Consider the following 20,254-nt stretch of genomic DNA (forward strand, 5'->3'; position numbering starts at 1 on the left):
GGTTCGCAGGCGGGTGAATTCTATGAGGGGATAGAAAGACTTGTGCCACGACTTGATAAATGCCTCAATAATGGTGGAGTTTATGGTGAGAAGTAATCGAAGTGTGGGGAATGCAATGCTACAAAAATGGTTTGTAAATATTTTCCCGTTTACTTTCTACACCCTTTTGGAACTTACTTTAAGAACACGCCTCGTATGTCAGGTGAAGAATACAATGCGTGCAGTTCTGCGTTGTGTAACTTTCTCCATTATCCTGTAACCTCATCATCTTAGCCCCAAATATTTTCCTAAGAGACTTATTCTCAAACACCCTTAATCTCTGTTCCTCTCTCAAAGTGAGAGTCCAAGTTTCACAACCATACAGAACAACCGGTAATATAACTGTTTTATAAATTCTAATTTTCAGATTTTTTGACAGGAGACTGGATGATAAAAGCTTCTGAACCGAGGAAGAACAGACATTTTTCATATTTATTCTGCGTTTAATTTCCTCCCGAGTGTCATTTATATTTGTTACTGTTGCTCCAAGATATCTGAATTTTTCCACCTCTTCGAAGGATAAATCTCCAATTTTTATATTTCCATTTCGTACAATATTCTGCTCACGAGACATAATCATGTACTTTGTCTTTTCGGGATTTACTTCCAAACCTATGGATTCATTTGTTTATCATTATTATTATTATTATTATTATTATTATTATTATTATTCCATATTGGTATTATTTATAATATTTGCTTTATATTCTTATATTGGTTGAATGGAAGAGAAGACCTCAGGGCCTTAGCTCTGCCAGTAAAAATAAATCAATCAAATAAGTGAATAAATAATTTAAATTGTAGAAAATATCACCTCATTGTCATTCTTTATCACTAGAAAGTATTGTGAATAGTCTATACGGGGTCTAGTTTTGAGTGATGAATAGAACGTCAACTGCATACAAACAAGATGCAAAATGTTAACCTAATAGTAGCTACCTGTGTCATGCGCGAAACATGATGTCACGCTAATATAGTCAGTGAACAACTAGGCCTAACCATATCTCCGTACGTCCTGCGACAATATGGTTCATAATATTATTATATGAGCAGTGACGGCTCGTGGGTATTGAATTCAGGGGGGCTGCATACAAAAATAAACCAAGCAACTTACTTTGTTTAAAGATTAGTTCCATGCACCTTGTCTTGTAGGTTGCAAACTTTTGAATCATCTTCTTATTGAAATCCGATATGCCGTTTAACATAGTCTTTACAATGGAAAACGTAGCTAATACGGTCAGTCTCTATTCTCTCATCGTATTTCTGAGATAGGATTTTACTCTCTTCAAACACGAAAAGCAACGTTCTGGTTCGAAAGCTGTCATTGGTATGGTGATAGCTATGCGTAGTAGTTCCACAAGTTCTGAAAATGAGGCCTGCAAGTTCTCAGATAGAAGAAACTGCAAGAGCTTGACTGCGTCACTGATATTTCTGAATTATTGTCTCTGATACAACTCAGTGAGTTCCGTTTTTAGTTTGTCTTTATCGAACATTGGAAAAAGCTTCACGCATACATTTAGGTAATTTTCAGGAAATGAGCTTTTGTAGCATTCAAATTTTTCTTGACACAGAAGAGAAGATAATATCAGATAATCTATGAACTGGATCGGGTGTTAGCTTGTGTGATAATGATGTCACACACTTCCTTGGCTGCCGCAACCCTTGTCTGAATCCCTTCGACCTTAAGACGCTTTTTAGGGTTTTCATTTTCACAGATCTCGCTGCTCAACTGTGCACTGTTCCGTGCTTGCCTCATTTATTGTGATGTCAGATGTTTCAGATTCCATTATGGTTTGAAAACATTCTAGCAATGGCCCCTTCTTCTCATGAACAACATTTACTGTTCTTATTTTAAAACTCCCATCTTGTTGCCCCAGCTGATGGAATTGTCTTTGAAACACATTAATCTAATACAGACTGTGAGGAGATCGAGAGAAGAAAGCAGGGATACTGGATAAATTAGCAAAAAAATATGCGAGCCTTTGTATTTTGTTTAGCGGCTCTTTCCATAATGAGATTCAACTGATGGACACTTAATTTTACATTTCTCCTGAATTGTTAAGGTACTGAACTGAATAGACTGTAAATATTGTACAGAATTAAACATTGTTGCACTTGTTATACTCACAACATTAAAGAAAATGGTAATTAAAACTGCGCGCTACTGACAAACTGCTACAAATTTTGCAGCGCCTGGAAACTCTGGATTCACGGCAAGGGGCTAGCAGGGGGAGGGGTAAAACTAATGCGCAAAGCATCCGAGACGAGACTGGCAGCTCCAGGGGAGGAAGTGGCTTCACCCTATAGTCCTTGTCTCTGGTTTCTCTCTGGCAGCACCTGGGGAGGAAGTGACTTCACTAACGATTGCGTGCATATCAATAGGGATATCTTATGCGAAGTTTTACCGCTAGATGGCAGGAGCGTTCCATGCGGCGCAACATGTTGTAGGGTTATGTTATGTCTTATGCTACAGTTGATTACGTTTTCCCGCTTGTTGGTTTTCTATGCGTGTCAAAATTATATTTACATTATTTTGTATAACGTAGTATAATTTAGTATAATTCAGTATTTTCTTACCTTATAATTTAATTTAATTTACAATAAATAATAACGTAAACCTGTATAATATTGAGCGATTCCCTTTAAGAGATGGATGGGAAATCTGCAGTATGCAGAATATAGGTACGAGTAAATTGAATATTCATGAACCTAAACGAGAGCTTTGAGAACGAGGTGCACGAATAAAAAAATAGGAACTATGTCGAAGGTGAATATCATCTTTAATCATTAGTATTTAAGAACCGTACGCTAAAAACAGGATATGCAGCCACCACTGTGTTTTTTTATATAGGGAAGGGACTATCGAGATTGAATTCCTTGTATTTTTTTCTGTAGTTGCAGAAAGATCAAATGCAATTTTTAATAGGATGATATAATATGATCGCAGTAGCATCACGATTAGTCGTGCGTTTTGTAGGTTAAGGACATGCAGTTTTGAATACTACGTAGGATGATTTTGAAAATTTGAAGTTAAAACATGGTTTTAATAATTAGGGTACAGTACACTAAAAACATTATTCACGAAATGGATTTCACTACGGATCGTCCTGGATAATAAACATCCCACTTTATCGAGAGTTTACTGCAGGCGTAAACTTCGGAGACTCCTACAACTACTGCATATAATCTAAGCTAACATAGCTCGCTGTCGAGGTTGCATATGTCTTTATTAATTTTTCTTTTTACTCTTCCAAAATGAAAATGTAGTCAACAATTCCTTACTTGAAGTACCGGTAGTTACTTTTATTTAATACTTTCGAGGCGCAATTTAATTACTTATATTTTTTAAAGTTTAAAGCATGTATTCAAAATATTTCGGGACCTGATTGAAGACAAAAAGCCTTCACTGATTTTTACATATAGGAACATAACAAAAATATGCCATTTTTAGTTGTTTTTAACAGTATTTAATATACTAATACACTACGTATATCCTCAATGTTTATATACCGAAAAACAAATGCACACGCAAAGCGCATCCCTCAAAGTACACGTGCGCTATCTGTTGGTGCTAGTTCAGGATATCCCTATGAGAGCGAAATTTTTTTCAAAAATTCGAGCCGCTAAATAGAGACTGTATAATAAATGTATTTTACAACATAAAACGAGACAAGTACCACAAATATCTGGGGTTGCTGCAGCTAGCCGCCCCTGTATATGAGCTATTTTAGTATACTCTGGCAGATGCCACAACTACATAAGCTGTTTAAATATAGCCCAGTTGCCTGCAGTGTTGTTCCTTGGCCGCAATAAAATTCATGTTAGGCTCTTTTAAGGCTCCTGGTTTATTATTTTAGTGACCTGCTGGCCAGATCAACGGCCGCATGACAACACAGCACAGTAAATATAAGCTGCGCCTGCAGCCAGGCCTGGGGCCCACATACGATATGCAGTCTACTCACACATTTGTAGTTAACGCGGGAGGGAAGTTTTGTTCCATTTTCTTTGTTTCTTGCTGCTTAATTTCCGCACGCTACAGGCAAGTATACAGGAGGGATTGTGAAGTGGAAACACGTGACGTCAGGATATTCACTCTAATTGAATTATTTGCATTCTCTGCTCAGAATGATTCATGTACGACTCTTGATTTTACGTATGTAATGTAATTTTTATATGATAGTAATCATATACACTGCCAAAGAAAATGCAATATTCAGTGTACAAGCTTCATTCAGTAACAAATTAATGCATTACTCGATCTTTTATGGCGTAAATATTACATGTAATACAAATAAGTAACAAATACAACATTAATATTTACATTTTAGTCCTTAATATTCTGAAGTTCCTAAGCAGGGTCTACTCATTGCAACATGATGTAGCATTCACTGAAAGTGAATTATTTGCATTCTCTGCTCAGAATGATTCGCTTGCATTACGACTTTTGATTTGACGTATGTAATGTAATCTGTATATATATATATATATATATATAATTTGAAATGGTAATGGAAATTATGGGAAAACGGCTGAACGGATTTTAATAAATGACCCCTCATTTTGAAGCTTGGAACTCAAAGTTTTTAAAAAAATAGTAGTTTTCAGTGAAATGTCAATTTTTCAACATAATTTTCCTTTTTTTCCAAAATCCATCTGTCGTCAGTTTTGGGAACTAGCTAAACTAGCTCACGGCCGACTTGATGCTCGCTTCGCTTCTCCTTTACAAAAAAGCGAAGGGAACATCAGGTCGGCCGTGACTAGCTAATTGCATTTCAGAATAAAACAAAACACACACTACAGTAAACAATATTACACGAAGGCCATGATCTGCAAGAATGCTGACATATTTAGAGCTCAAATTAAATTGGTTATTAAAAACTGAACTTACTAAAAATAATTTACAGGTTCGATTCTGTGGTGTGTAATTTTCTGGGTACAGCCGTGTATTCGATATTCAAAACTACAAAACTTAAGGTCGTTTGATGACATTATTACCATTAGAAATGAAATATTATTGTAGTTAATGCCATGATGTGACTATTTTTCATTAATTATACATATTAATGCTATATTGATGATATGAAAGTGAAACGTTTTGGAGTTATATAAGTAGGTGTAGAGAATAACTTAAATTAGATTTTGATTCCTATATTTTACTGAGTGGCGGCTATATAATATATATAGTATATGTTACTGAAAGCTATAAAACTTACGTAAGATAATATTATTAAAATAAAATATTTTTATAGTTATTAATCAAGTGGGGTTGGGTCTTTTTCATATATTTAATGGCCGTGTGGTGTAGACATTTATATGCGTGGTTCTCTTCAGTATTGGCTCGAGAGAGAGTATCTTTCATTATTATGGAAGCATATAACTTTCAGAATGTCTGGTATTCTTCATTGAAAATAAATCTGAAAAATGTTTATTTGAACGTCTAATGAACTTAGTTTGCAGCATTTGCTGCACAAGCCACTAGTTTTTATATGTATAGTAAACACATACACTGCCAAAGAAAATTCAATATTCAGTGTACAAGCTTCATTCAGTAACATATTAATGCATTACTCGATCTTTTATGACGTAAATATTACATGTAATACAAATGAGTAACAAATGTAACGTTAATATTTACATTTTAGTCCTTAATATTCTGAAGTTCCTAAGCAGGATCTACTCATTGCAACATGATGTAGCATTCAACTTTTTCTAACCGCTTTGTTGATTATGAACGTTTTAGGCGGCCATGAAATCGTTATATTGAATAAAACAGGCTGTAATTTAATGGGTACTTATTTTTTTAACGGTTCTGAGTATAGACGGCCATGACATCGTGATCTTATAACCTAACCTGAAATATTTTTTAAATGTAAATTTGTAAATCTTGTCCAATATTCTTTTGAGAAGATTAACTCCATATGTAGATGAAGTAATTTGGGATCATCAGTGTGGTTCTAGGCGTAATAGATCGACTATTGATCAGATTTTTTTTATTCGACGATATTGAGAAAAAATGGGACTATAAGGGTACAGTACATCAGTTATTCATAGATTTCAAAAAGGCGTATGACTCGGTTAAGAGAGAAGTTTTATATGATATTCTTATTGAATTTGGTATTCCCAAGAAACTAGTTCGATTAATTAAAATGTGTCTCAATGAAACGTACAGCAGAGTCCGTATAGGCCAGTTTCTGTTTGATGCTTTTCCAATTCACTGCGGGCTAAAGCAAGGAGATGCACTATCACCTTTACTTTTTAACTTTGCTCTAGAATATGCCATTAGGAATGTTCAGGATAACAGAGTGTTTGGAATTGAACGGGTTACATCAGCTTCTTGTCTATGCGGATGACGTGAATATGTTAGTAGAAAATCCACAAACGATTAGGGAAAACACGGGAATTTTACTTGAAGCATGTAAAGAGATAGGTTTGGCAGAAAACCCCGAAAAGACAAAGTATGTGATTATGTCTCGTGACCAGAATATTGTAGGAAATGGAAAAATAAAAATTGGAAATTTATCCTTCGAAGAGATGGAAAAATTCAGACATCTTGGAGCAACAGTAACAAATATAAATGATACTCTGGAGGAAAATAAACGCAGAATAAATATGGAAAATGCGTGTTATTATTCGGTTGAGAAGCTTTTGTCATCTAGTCTGCTGTCAAAAAATCTGAAAGTTAGAATTTATAAAACAGTTATATTACCGGTTGTTCTTTATGGTTGTGAAACTTGGACTCTGACTTTGAGAGAGGAACAGAGGCTAAAGACTGTTTGGGAATAAGGTGCTTAGGAAAATATTTGGGCTTAAGAGAGATTAAGTTATAGGAGAATGGAGAAAGTTACACAACGCAGAACTGCACGCATTGTATTCTTCATCTAACATAATTAGGAACATTAAATCCAGATGTTTGAGATGGGCAGGGTATGTAGCACGTATGGGAAAATCCAGAAATGCATATAGAGTGTTAGTTGGAAGGCGGAGGAAAAGAGACCTTTGGGGAGGTCGAGACGTAGATGGGAGGATAATATTAACATGAATTTGTGGGAGTTGGGATATGAAGGTGGGGACTGGATTAATCTTGCTTAGGATAGGGACCGATGGAGGGGTTTTGTGAGGGCGGCAATGAACCTCCGAGTTCTCTAAAGCCATTTGTAAGTAAGTAAAATTTGTGCTATCGTAGAAGAAACATCGTATGATACATATTCATGAAGTTATTTTTTCGGCCCTCGTGTGTTTGAGAAACTCGGCGTGCCAAAATGAGAACCTTTAAGAGCTTGTACCATAAATAACTGTTAATGAGATGCATGCAGGCATGTCTCTGTTAGAATGTATGTAATGCAATGTTAGATAATATGTGTGTTGTGTTGTTTGTGTTATGTACTCGTCGTGTATGTTCAGATCTTTTTATCGTGGTGGGGGTGCCAACTTTGTTTCCAAATTAGAGAGTCTGACACATGACTGTCGCCACACTCCATGTGAAGATCGTTTTAGATTTTTTCCTAGTTTTGGAACCTATCTTCTTTGCCTAGACTTAGGGCAGTGATGTCAAAGCAATCACATTTTTCTGACCTTGACGTCGTGCGCGGGCATCAGGCGCTAAGTATGGAAAGAGGAAGGTTGTGTATATGAATAAGCAGCCTGTTGGATTAAGAAAACAGTGGTGCACAAACTTCAAACGGAACGTGCAATTTTATGTCGTTATTTTTATATGGCTCCTTTCTGTTTAATATTATCTATATTGTCTGTAAAACAAAAGTACTAACACTGATTTCTTAATATTGCACTTGTGTTTTAAATCTTAATAACATAATAGAGAGTTAAGAAGGAATATTCACTTAAATTCCATAGTAGTATAATATTATACTGTATTAAGTGGATGAAACACATCATTCATAAAGAAAGTGATATTCCAAAGAAAGAGATTGAGTATGACATGATAAGTTGGAATTTATATTGATGGTATCTTTAGCCTTACAAAAGTAATCAATAAACTAATCAAAACAATATTACAGTACAAAGCAAAGTTACCTAGGTACTGTATCTGTTTTAAGTGTAACTAATATTACATAACAAAACTCTTATCGCATTATGCTTTTAAGGTGATATTGGTGAGCAACTTCCTATCATCAGAATATTAAATTATTTTCTAGAAATCTGCTGAAGCTATAGAGCTGACATTTTTACAACACATAGGAACGTATCTTTTGCTTATGATGTAACAGTAGTTGCTTTGTTAATTCATTTCCTTACAAACAATTTCCATGCGAATATTTTCAAAATTTTCAATACACTACCTTCAGTAATACGTATAACTTATATGGTATATTAGATTTACGAAAACATTCTGTATGGCTACTAAAAAAATTGGCCTATACCTGAAAATTTCACTTTTCTATACGAAAAGTTGAGAAAATATTTCTTTTGAATAAAAAAATCAAACTTGTGAAAAATGAGCATTAAAATTAAAACTTACATTCTTATAATGCACTTATACTTGTCAGGCAAATCTAAAAATTAACATGGATACAGTTTTAATAAGTTGTCTTCCCTTTATCTATTGAATCAGTGCTGGCCATCCCTGAATATAGCTCGACCAAGCGGCATATACCACCTCTTTCGTCTGTCTCTTTCCTTTCCGCTGTAAAGCTCTCAGGCTCCCCTGCGCTCTAAAGCGCGCGCTTGCTCCTGTGGGCATCATTTGACATGCCTGACTTAGAGTATGCAGCTTTTACGATAGCTTAACATAATATTGGCGTAATAACAGTGACATGTTTTGACAGAAATGACACCGTAAATAGTGATAGCTAGATAAGGAAAACATATTAGGAGCGTGTGACGTGTTGAATAATAAAACTGCCGATAGCAGGGGAGTTAGAAAATATTTTGATGAAAATGCCATTTGTTATCGTGAAATGTTACGGATACTAGTGTGCATAATTTACTGCATTACTATACAATTTTGAGGCTTTTAATTGTTGTATTATTGAAGAAATAAGGTTCTGTGCAATTATGACACTTAATAGTAATATGCGTTACAAGAGCGGTATGTTGAAGTTTTCATGTTCGAGGAAAAGTTTGAAAAAGCGAAACGTAGTTCAGCTTTTTTTAATTTCCGAGAATTGAAAGAAAACATACCGCTCGTGTATCGTACATTATTTTGTGCGAAGATCGTTTATTACATACCTGAAGGACGAATTTCTAATTAGTTGCAATGAAATCTCCATCTTGGTTTCTGTTCAATGACGGCAATTTTGGGAAACAAAAATATCTATCTTCAACATTGTTGCTTTAAAATGTGTTCTGTGTTTACTATACTCCAGCAGGCCGTGATATACGTCTGTCTTTTTTTTCCCCCCAGTCTATAAATGCGAACTTAAAACAGACGGCTTCCTTAATGTTACATGCATCACGAATGCAGTAACTTTAGTGGAGTTGTAGAGTTTACTTAATTTTTGCAAATATTTTAAAAACAATAATTAACAGTGCAATTTAGGTGAAATTGCAGTGGTAAGTTTCCAATTTATAATTATTACTATATTGAACGTCTCTAAAAATAATGTTAAAAGTCTAAAGCAGTAAAATCAATATGTCACTTTAGCGGTAAGAAGAGGGAAATTGTTATGTGTGTTAGGTTGGGAATACTTAATGTGGAATTTTAGACTTACCGCGGATTGGTTTTGTGCGGAAACCAAGCAAATACGCACGATCCCGCACAAACACAATTACAAACATAATTATAACAATTGAAACCAGTATTATCAATTTAGTCTATAGTGTTGGTTCTTTACGGTCAATGCACCGTATTTATTGCCCTTTGTATAGAAAAGATTGTTTTTAACATCACCGCCTTGAACTTAAAAAAAAAAAACTAATTCAATATGTTCCAATAGTTTTAGGGCCGATTTCACCAACATGTTACTGATCAACAATTATGCGGAAGTTAGGCCTAAATCATATTTAATTCGTTTGCATTTCAAATAAAGGTAATTAATTTATTTAATTCCCAATTACATTATGTTGCCATGATATTTGCATAGCTTTCACACATAGACACTATGAGAATGAATGTCTTTTTGCTTGAGGCAGAGACCTGAGTTTTACACTTTTTGTTAACAAGATGTGAAGTGAGTTCAGAAATCTTGTAACATCCGTGACGGAACCTTTTCTTTTATTTTCTGCAATAATAATTAATTTTATACAACAACTTTTTTCTGTAAAATGATACTGATCTTGTAAATTGATTCTAATAATAAAAATTGATAGAAGTCATTTAATTTTCGATGTCATATCATCTAACGTCGATCGAAGTTATTGGGTTAGTGATTGGGGCTAGAGGGACCATCACAAAAAGATTCGCCCATTTTTGCAAGCAGTTTGGTCTAGGACAAACTCTTATGACTGAAGTATCTCTGTCTGCAGTGAAGGGATCTATAAAAATCCTAAGAAACCATCTCTACACGTATATACATTGATCTCTTTCCTATGGCGATCTGCTCACTTAAGTTGGGTCTTGCAACTAGTGCTAAATAGACGACTGTGATCACCTGATAGCAAATAGATACCGTACTAGGAAATTTTATGTTTTTTTTTTTCTGGAATTAATGATCTCTTTGTTTAGTCGTCTTCAATTATTTATAATTGTGTCATTTCTTTTTCTTTTCCTTCTCCATTGTTTTCATTATAATTGTGTACCTGCCATTTACTCAACAAACAATTTTTTGGTAAGCTTTGTCTTCTAGGCAGCCTTCATTTGGTGGAAGCTGAATAAAATAAAATTCAAAATGATTGAAAGTAGTAAAAATGTAACATCCTTGACAACTGGAATGGCTGTAAGTGACCAAATATTGATCAATTAACTTAAATGTAGTTTAATGAGAGCTTAAAGCTCAATTTGATGAAATGCTTTGTCCTTTTATTTAACAATTAAAGTTAAACATGCTTGGTGAAATCGGCCCTTATACTTCTTTTCTTAAGGGAAGAGGATGGTATTTTTTGGTGAAAAATGAGTAAATTTTCAAAAAACAATTTTTTTCCTGAAAATACTCTGTGATATGTGTGGAATACATTGTATAATATTTTGTGGGTATTTGTGCCCTTATCGGTTGTTGAGACGCCATTTTTAAACTTCCTGCGCTCTGGATTTTTAAATTACACCGCACTTTGTTTGTTGTTTCCGGAACTTCATTTTTTTTTTCAAAACCAAATTTTTCTTTAAAATACTCTGTGATGTGTGTGGAATATATTGTATAACATTGTGTGGGTATCTGTGCCCTTATTGGATGTTGAGACGCCATGTTTAAAGTTCCTGCGCTCTGGATTATTAAATCACACCCCCTTTGATTGCTGTTTCTGGAGCTTTATTTTTTTTGCTACATAGCCAGACAAAAATCGATATAATTTTTGAACTATTAAAGATGTATGAATGAAATTTAGAATACACATTTTCTAGACTACTAGGAAACTTTTCTCTGTGACGGAATTTCCCTAATTGATTTCATTTTAAAAATAAGTCTCTCTGTTGCAAGAAAGAAAATAAAAAAAAATGTTATTAAATTTTAATTGTTTATTTTACAAATGTAGGAACTAATATGAAAATTCTGTTATAGACAGTTTGTAGAGCGTGCTTTTACAAATAAATTGTAACATTGTGTTTGAATTTATCTTTAAAAATGGCTTGGATATATCGAGTTTAGTAAAATCCTGCATTGGGTAAATTTTTTTTTCAAATCTGGCCTCCAAATAATTTATTCAAAATATTTATATTTTGTTGAGTTGCTATAGCCGTGAGCTCTCTACATACAAAAAATTAATATTTTACACCAAATAGGAAAAAAGTTTTAAAAATTATCATCCTCTCCCCTTAAGCCTGCATTATTGGTTAACCAAGGAATCTTCCACTGTCATCACTACACTATCGTAATTCTCAAAGCTTTTAACCTTCGAGTATTATTTTAGCTTTGGAAATAAATGTGACGAGAGATGTTGTCAAAGGAATAGGGGAGAGATTTTCATTGAGTTCTATTGTAACTCAGAAAATTGCATAGGCTACATAGCAATGAGATTTTCGTGGGCTGAATAATTTCCTTTATAGGATAGGCCTCCATTAGACGTTCTTTTCTTTTCTTTGATGAAATGGCGAATACGAGTGATTTATACTATGTAGTTGTTTGTTGTTTAGTCAACTGCCCGAAGACAGATTTATTGCCCCAATATTGATTTCAGAACAAATAGTAAACCGTTAAGCATCCCAGAATATTATCACGTGCAACGTTTATATTCGACCAATATGCATAGAAAAACTGAAAGCATTTGGCGGAACGGAAATTACAGTCGCCATGGAAATGATTACGTCATATCTGACAAATCGTGGCTAACGAGAAAGATAGACTACGGAGCGACGTCACATTCTTAGTCATAACATGGCCAACATTGAACAAGTATATATGTAAATGCACGTTTAACATGAGTTTAATATAGCATTTCTTTTCTTTTTTTTTTTATAACTTTGAGAATGTATTTATATTAGATTCTGAAGATGGCCATGACTTCTATCTCCCTCATAATAGTAATATGCGTTACAAGAGCGGTATGTTGAATTTCTCATGTTCGAGGAAAAGTTTGAAAAAGCGAAACGTAGTTGCGCTTTTTTAATTTACGAGAATTGAAAGAAAACATACCGTTCGTGTATCGTACATTATTTTGTGCGAAGATCGTTTATTACATACCTCAAAGAGGAATTTCTAATTAGTTGCAATGAAATCTCTATCTCGGTTTCTGTTCAATGACAGCAAATTTGCAAAACAAAAATATTTATCTTCAACATTGTTGCTTTAAAATGTTTTCTGTGTTTACTATACTCTAGCAGGCCGTGATATACGTCTGTCTTTTTTTTCCTCCAGTCTATAATGAGTCTGGAATCTTGTTGATTTTTTCACTGCTTCCTTAATGTTACTTGCATCACGAATGCAGTAACTGTAGTGGAGTTGTGGAGTTTACTTAATGTTTGCAAATATTTAAAAACAATAATTAACAGTGCAATTTAGGTGAAATTGCAGTGGTAAGTTTCCAATTTATAATTATTACTATATTGAACGTCTCTAAAAATAATATGTTAAAAGCCTAAAGCAGTAAAATCAATATGTCACTTTAGCGGTAAGAAGAGGGAAATTGTTATGTGTGTTAGGTTGGGAATACTGGATGTGGAATTTTAGACTTACCGCGGATTGGTTTTGTGCGGAAACCAAGCAAATACGCACGATCTCGCACAAAAATAATTGTTTTAATACAAGTATAAAGTATAAAGCAAGCAAAGAAAATAATATTGATGTATTATCATCACCGGCAAGCTGACAATAATCAGTAACTTAGGAATTTTACATCTTATCTTAAGCCTGCTCATGTATATAAAATGATTATTATGATCAAGATTCAAGACAAGCAACTTAGTGCAACTAAATGTTGAGCCTTATCGAATGAAGTTGAGGTCGCCTCTGTGGCTCTGTTGAAATCAGTTTGTGTGTATTAAAATAAGAGGAGTAATTCAATACGTACATACGTTTAGTTTGGAAAAATTCCGATACGGTTGGACGCTTGTATTATTAGCACGACCCACCTTGAACTTAACCCAGGCTATTGATGCGTGATGATGAATTTATTATATGTGAATTAATGATGGCGAAATGAGTCAGAGATCCAACGCCATCGAGGTGTTCTGTATCTTAGAATTCTATCCCCCTCTTATTAGAATTTTTTTTTTAGTTGGTTATTTAACGACGCTGTATCAACTACGAGGTTATTTAGCGTCGATCAGATCGGTGATAGCGAGATGGTATTTGGCGAGATGAGACCGAGGATTCGCCATAGATTACCTTGCATTCACCTTACGGTTGGGGAAAACCTCGGAAAAAAACCCAATCAGGTAATCAGTCCAACCGGGGATCGAGCCCGCGCCCGAGCGCAACTTCAGACCGGAAGGCAAGCGCCTTAACCGACTCAGCCACGCCGGTGGCACCAGAAATCTTAATTCGCACCCTGTTTAAACCACACCCCACCACTAACGGAAACTTTCTAGTAGGCTACTCTACACATTATTGTCTGTCCCATAATGTTATGTTGTAATTCTGTTACTGTTGTTTTTATTTCATAAATACAGAAGCAACGTTTTCTTTGTCTTCGACTCATACTTTTGTTAACAATTGACAATATTTTTGCAGGATGTTGCCATTCATCTCGACTGACGTGCAGGGAGGCATCGGCAAGGAGTTCAAGATGGTCAGGCGTTAGCACATCCAGCACTGTTACATCTCCACTGTCACAATGTTTGAGGGTGTTGTGGCAACCATACTGAACCGGTACCTCGGGAAATACATCCAGGATCTCGATACTGAAAACCTTAATGTTGGGATCTTCAGTGGTGATGTCCAGCTTACAGAACTTCGGCTGAAACCTGAAGCATTGGTTAGTATTAAATTGATTGAAATGTTCATCGTTCTGACGATGAAATTCTCGTCAAATTCATCGATTTACAATTGTTTTTAGTAACTTGATATATTGCATTGCAATGTGTTATTTGGTTTCATAATTTATTTTCAGTACGAACTTGATATACCAATTGAAGTGAAGGTTGGTACAATTGGAAGAATCAGTCTTAGCATACCCTGGTCTGGGCTCTACACACAATCCGTAACAGTAACTATAGAGGTAAGAGAATTGTGTCCAGTAGGCCTACTCTTTGGCCTACCATTGTTAAATATTTAACATGTCGTTAATGTATGTATTTATTAACACTACAATTGGGTATACACCCGGTGGTAGTGATATATAATATACAATAATTACAATTACGGAAATAAAATAAAATAAACGTAAATATATAAATATTAGATGCAATAAACCTAGGACTATAAATAAAAACTATTCTATAATAACGCCTACGATAAGCAAAAGTAAATCTAACTTATAAGTACTTCCATTTCCCCAACTATTACCAATTTAAGTAATTACATATCACCTTAATTAATTACATACCAACTTAATTACATATCATCTTAATTAATTACATATTATCTTCATTACATATCACCTTAATTAATTACATATCACCTTAATTTATTTACATATCAACTAAATTACATATCACCTTAATTAATTACATATCAACTCAATTAATTACATGACAGAACTTAAATAATTACGCTGCAACTCCAATTAAATTTTCAGTCTAATCTTCTCAACCTTTCCTTAAATGTATTGATTTTAAGAGGACCACCCTGAAAGATTGCTGCAGGTTAGCTGTTCCAGTCTACTATTGTGCGGTTAACAAAGGAAAATTTTGCCACGTCCGTTCTTTGTTTTCTACATTTAAACTTCCTAATATGATCTGCCCTGCCTAAGTATGAAGGTGTTACTAATCTAGCATTGATGTCGGTCCATGCTTTGTGTCCCATTTGTGCCTTGAACAATGCGGTGAGTCTGGTTTTTCGTCGCCTTGATTTGAGAAGTTCCCACCCTAAGTCTTTTACTATCTCTTCACCATGTCCCTTTCCCATTTCGACATATTTTGCTGCCTTGCGTTGGACCTTTTCTATTGAATCGATTTGGTTTTGTCTGTATGGGTCCCAACCTACTGCCCCATATTCCATAATTGGGCGAACAAGGGTTTTGTACGCTAATTCTTTTGACCTTCGGTTAGATTTCTTCAGAATACGCATAGAGAAATGTAGTGCTTTCCAGGCTTTCCTTGTGGTATTAGTGACTTGTTCCTCCCAACCCAGTTTGTTTATTAAATATATACCTAGGTATTTACAAGTGTTCACTTGTGGCACCGATGTACCATTCAGCTGATATCCGAGACAAATTTCTCTATGCGTTCTACAGAAGGATATTGACTTACTTGGCAGTTAGTAAACTTAACGGAAGAGATGTTTCATCCTATAATAATATTTCACTTTTAATAATATCCATTGCACAGCTGTACTCAGAAAATTACATACCACAGAATCAGATCTGTAAATTACTTTTAGTAAGTCTTGAAAGTTTTTAATAACCAATTATAGAGACGTTATAAAAATTACACAAATGAAGATCGACATATTTTGTTATTATGATGTCATAGAATTTGCTCTGATTTGCTCTAAATATGTCAGCAATCCTGCAGGTCATGGCCTTCGTGTAATATTGCTTATTGTAGTGTGTGTGTTTTGTTTTATTCTGAAAAGCCATTAGTTCTCAAAACTAACGACAGATTGATTTTGGAAAATAGGAAAATTATGTACGAAAATTGACATATCACTGAAAACTACTATTTTTCTGAAAATATTTTGGTTCCAAGCTTCAAAATGAGAAGTCATTCATTAAAATCCGTCCAGCCGTTTTCCTATAATTTCCATTACCAGTTCAAATTATATTATAGATAGGCCTAATATTTAATTCTGTGACTGAAAGTGTTTTTTAAGATTATTTAACTGTAGATTTATTTTAATAAACTGTTTGTATAATCTTGGTTTGTAATATGAAGAATGAATTTACTAATTTTGTGTTATATTTTGGTTCAAGTAAAAGAGGTAACATATTTGGCCTAGTATTGAGAAATGTTTCTATGTCATCTTTTTACTTCCAACGATATTCATGAAAAAAGTTAAACAGTGTTAAATTGTAAATAAAACATGTTCAATATTGTGAACACAAAATTCGGAAAAATCAAATGTGTTGGGGTAATCAACAGGTTTTGGCAAATAAATGTCAATTATTATTCTTTGGTTTTGGAGAAAAGACAAAAGAATAAGAAATAGCTAATTTAGCAATTATTCCTCCACAACCAATTATACCGTATATAAGTATAGACTCAAATATTGCTTAATGGCCTATATTGCTAACTGTAATTAATTGGTTTTCGAAACGCTTAAATCTCTGCACGTTTAACAACTAATGCATTACCTTCAACTGTTTAAGTGAGTTGTTTCAGCCGTGAACTTGCCAAGTTTCAAACAAAACCTAATACAGACTCTTTGTTCTTTAATATTCTCCACTTTACAGATCACAAAACAACACACACAAACAGATGAAGATACAAAGATGTGAACACAAAAAAAAAAAAGAATAAATATACTTAGCATAGCGTCACTTGGCTTACAGGCTCTCAAAGGATGACGTAATACCACAAGTAAATAATGTGTTAGGTTTTTGTTCGATAATAAATACAATTTCAGAAACATTATTCCTGGTATTGTCTTCCTCTTTTCAGAAAGCTTTTTTTTTATTGTTTCGTTACACTTTAAAATATCTCTTAATGCTTTCTCAATTAATACAGACATGTTTTCATTTTAGGATGTCTACGTAATCACTGGGCCGGTTGTCGATCGTCCTTATGATCCTGAAAAGGAAAAAAGATTAATTCGGGCAGCTAAGAAGAAAAAGCTGGAAGATCTGGAAGGAGAAAGTTTGCTGGGGACAGGTTTGTACATTCCATTTAACTTCATAACAGTTTGTCATCAATTGAAATGGAAGTAGTAGACATATAATGTGATTAGTGATTGGAGACTTTATAGACTTGAAATAAGGACATCGATCTAAACATCTGGAACACGCTCTTTTTCATAGGTTTCTTTATTTATTATCATTGTTGGGATACTGTTTTCTATTTCTGTTACTGTTATCATCATAATCATCATAATCATCATCATCATCTCCACACCTGTGGAGTAACGGTCAGCGCGTCTGGCCGCGAAACCAGGTGGCCCGGGTTCGAATCCCGGTCGGGGCAAGTTACTTGGTTGAGTTTTTTTTCCGGGGTTTTCCCTCAACCCAATACGAGCAAATACTGGGTAATTTTCGGTGCTGGACCCCGGACTCATTTCACCGGCATTATCACCTTCATATCATTCAGACGCTAAATAACCTAGATGTTGATACAGCGTCGTAAATTAACCCAATAAAATAAAGAAATCATCATCATCATCTATCGTTATCGTTGCTGCCACCACTACCCCTACTCCCACTGCTATCATCAATAATACTACAGTGTGTTTCACGAATAGAGAGGGTTGCCGCGCTAAATTTTTAATCCAGTAGCAGGTCAGTTTTGCAGGAGATTTTGAGAGCTGGGAATGATTTCGGAATGTCGTTTGATATGAAGAGAAAATATATTGCATTCTCTTAATTAATCACCTTCTCGCATCATAGATCCATACTGTCCATTTGTAAACCGAAACAAGAATAAAATAATCAAACCAACACAACTGTAGTGTCATCTCCGAAACTAGGTGACGTATTTTACGTGTCGGTGTATTATGATACAGTGCAGAATTTCTTTTAGGTCCTCCTGACACCAAGACGTTCCTGGAGAACTTGGTAACGACAGTGATAAACAATCTCCAGATCTACATTAGGAACATTCACATCCGCTATGAAGACACTGTTACAAACCCTGATTGCCCCTTTGCTTGTGGGGTTTGCGTCCAGAGCGTCTCCGTGGAGACAACTAACAAGTGAGTATCAAACTTTTTAAATTGTATTGTAGGATAACTCAACTTTCTTCTCCTGCTCCATTGTACGTATTATTTCTCTCCTTTGTAATTCCTAACTATTATTATTATTATTTTTTTTTTCTGCTCTTTCTGTCAATCCCGGGTGTTTAAGTGGTAATCATAATTGCGTCTCAGCCAAAATTTCGCAATTTCAAACCCAGTCACAAAAAAATTATTCTTTTTTTCTATTAAATGCAAACAATTTTTTTTTTAAGTAATGAAAAGTGAGGGTACTACTACTAATTTTGTAATACCGTGTGGATCATACTTTACTCTGGGATTTTGTGATATCACAGCACAATAACAATTAAGGATAGGGAAAAATATTGAATGGCAATCCAAAGAGAAAAATTCAGAATTTTGTAACACACCTCATATTAAGATTATTATTGTATTAAGATCATCATTGTATTATGATTATTATTGTATTAAGATTATCATTGTATTAAGATCATCATTGTATTATGATTATTATTGTATTAAGATTATCATTGTATTAAGATTATTATTGTATTAAGATTATCATTGTATTAAGATTATCATTGTATTATGATTATCATTGTATTAAGATCATCATTATATTATGATTATTATTGTATTAAGATTATCATTGTATTAAGATTATTATTGTATTAAGATTATCATTGTATTAAGATTATCATTGTATTAAGATCATCATTGTATTATGATTATTATTGTATTAAGATTATCATTGTATTAAGATTATTATTGTATTAAGATTATCATTGTATAAAGATTATCATTGTATTAAGTGTATTATTGTATTAAGATTATCATTGTATTAAGATCATCATTGTATTATGATTATTATATTAAGATTATCATTGTATTAAGATCATCATTGTATTACGATTATTATTGTATTAAGATTATTATTGTATTAAGATTATTATTGTATTAAGATTATCATTGTATTAAGATTATCATTGTATTAAGATTATCATTGTATTAAGATTATCATTGTATTAAGATCATCATTGTATTGAGATTATTATTGTATTAAGATTATCATTGTATTAAGATTATCATTGTATTAAGATTATTATTGTATTAAGATTATCATTGTATTAAGATTATTATTGTATTAAGATTATCATTGTATTAAGATTATCATTGTATTGAGATTATTATTGTATTAAGATTATCATTGTATTAAGATTATCATTGTATTAAGATTATCATTGTATTAAGATCATCATTGTATTGCGATTATTATTGTATTAAGATTATCATTGTATTAAGATTATCATTGTATTAAGATTATTATTGTATTAAGATTATCATTGTATTAAGATTATCATTGTATTAAGATTATCATTGTATTGAGATTATTATTGTATTAAGATTATCATTGTATTAAGATTATTATTCCAGTCATGTTAACTGTTTTATGAATTATATTTAGGCCTACTTCCTGTTGACTTTGTTGTTCCTATATATCTTCATATTTTTTATGCTTCTTGTAAGGTTGTCTTTGTCACCTTAACTTTGTGTGTGTGTGTATATATATATATATTTATTTATCTATTTATTTATTTATCTATTTATTTATTTATTTATTGTATGTGCAATTTTTTTAGTTAATAATTAATGTCTTAATTATAACTGAACATTGTAATTGGTTGACCTGTTATGTTCACGTCTTAAAATAAAATAAAATAAAATAG

The 20,254-nt window shown here is 33.5% G+C and overlaps 1 protein-coding gene across 1 annotated transcript in view; it reads left to right on the forward strand.

The window, feature by feature from the left end:
• LOC138713806 (intermembrane lipid transfer protein VPS13A-like) overlaps window positions 1–20,254 on the forward strand; it is a 239,265-nt gene that overhangs the window by 37,290 nt on the left and 181,721 nt on the right. The window contains exons 2-5 of the mRNA XM_069846241.1: window positions 14,256–14,499; window positions 14,635–14,742; window positions 17,368–17,494; window positions 18,356–18,527. Of these exons, the coding sequence (XP_069702342.1) occupies window positions 14,359–14,499; window positions 14,635–14,742; window positions 17,368–17,494; window positions 18,356–18,527 (548 nt within the window). The 5' untranslated portion in view covers window positions 14,256–14,358. The remainder of the gene's footprint in view (window positions 1–14,255; window positions 14,500–14,634; window positions 14,743–17,367; window positions 17,495–18,355; window positions 18,528–20,254) is intronic.

This window comes from Periplaneta americana, chromosome 14 (assembly GCF_040183065.1).
Source record: "Periplaneta americana isolate PAMFEO1 chromosome 14, P.americana_PAMFEO1_priV1, whole genome shotgun sequence".
Lineage (NCBI taxonomy): Eukaryota > Metazoa > Arthropoda > Insecta > Blattodea > Blattidae > Periplaneta > Periplaneta americana.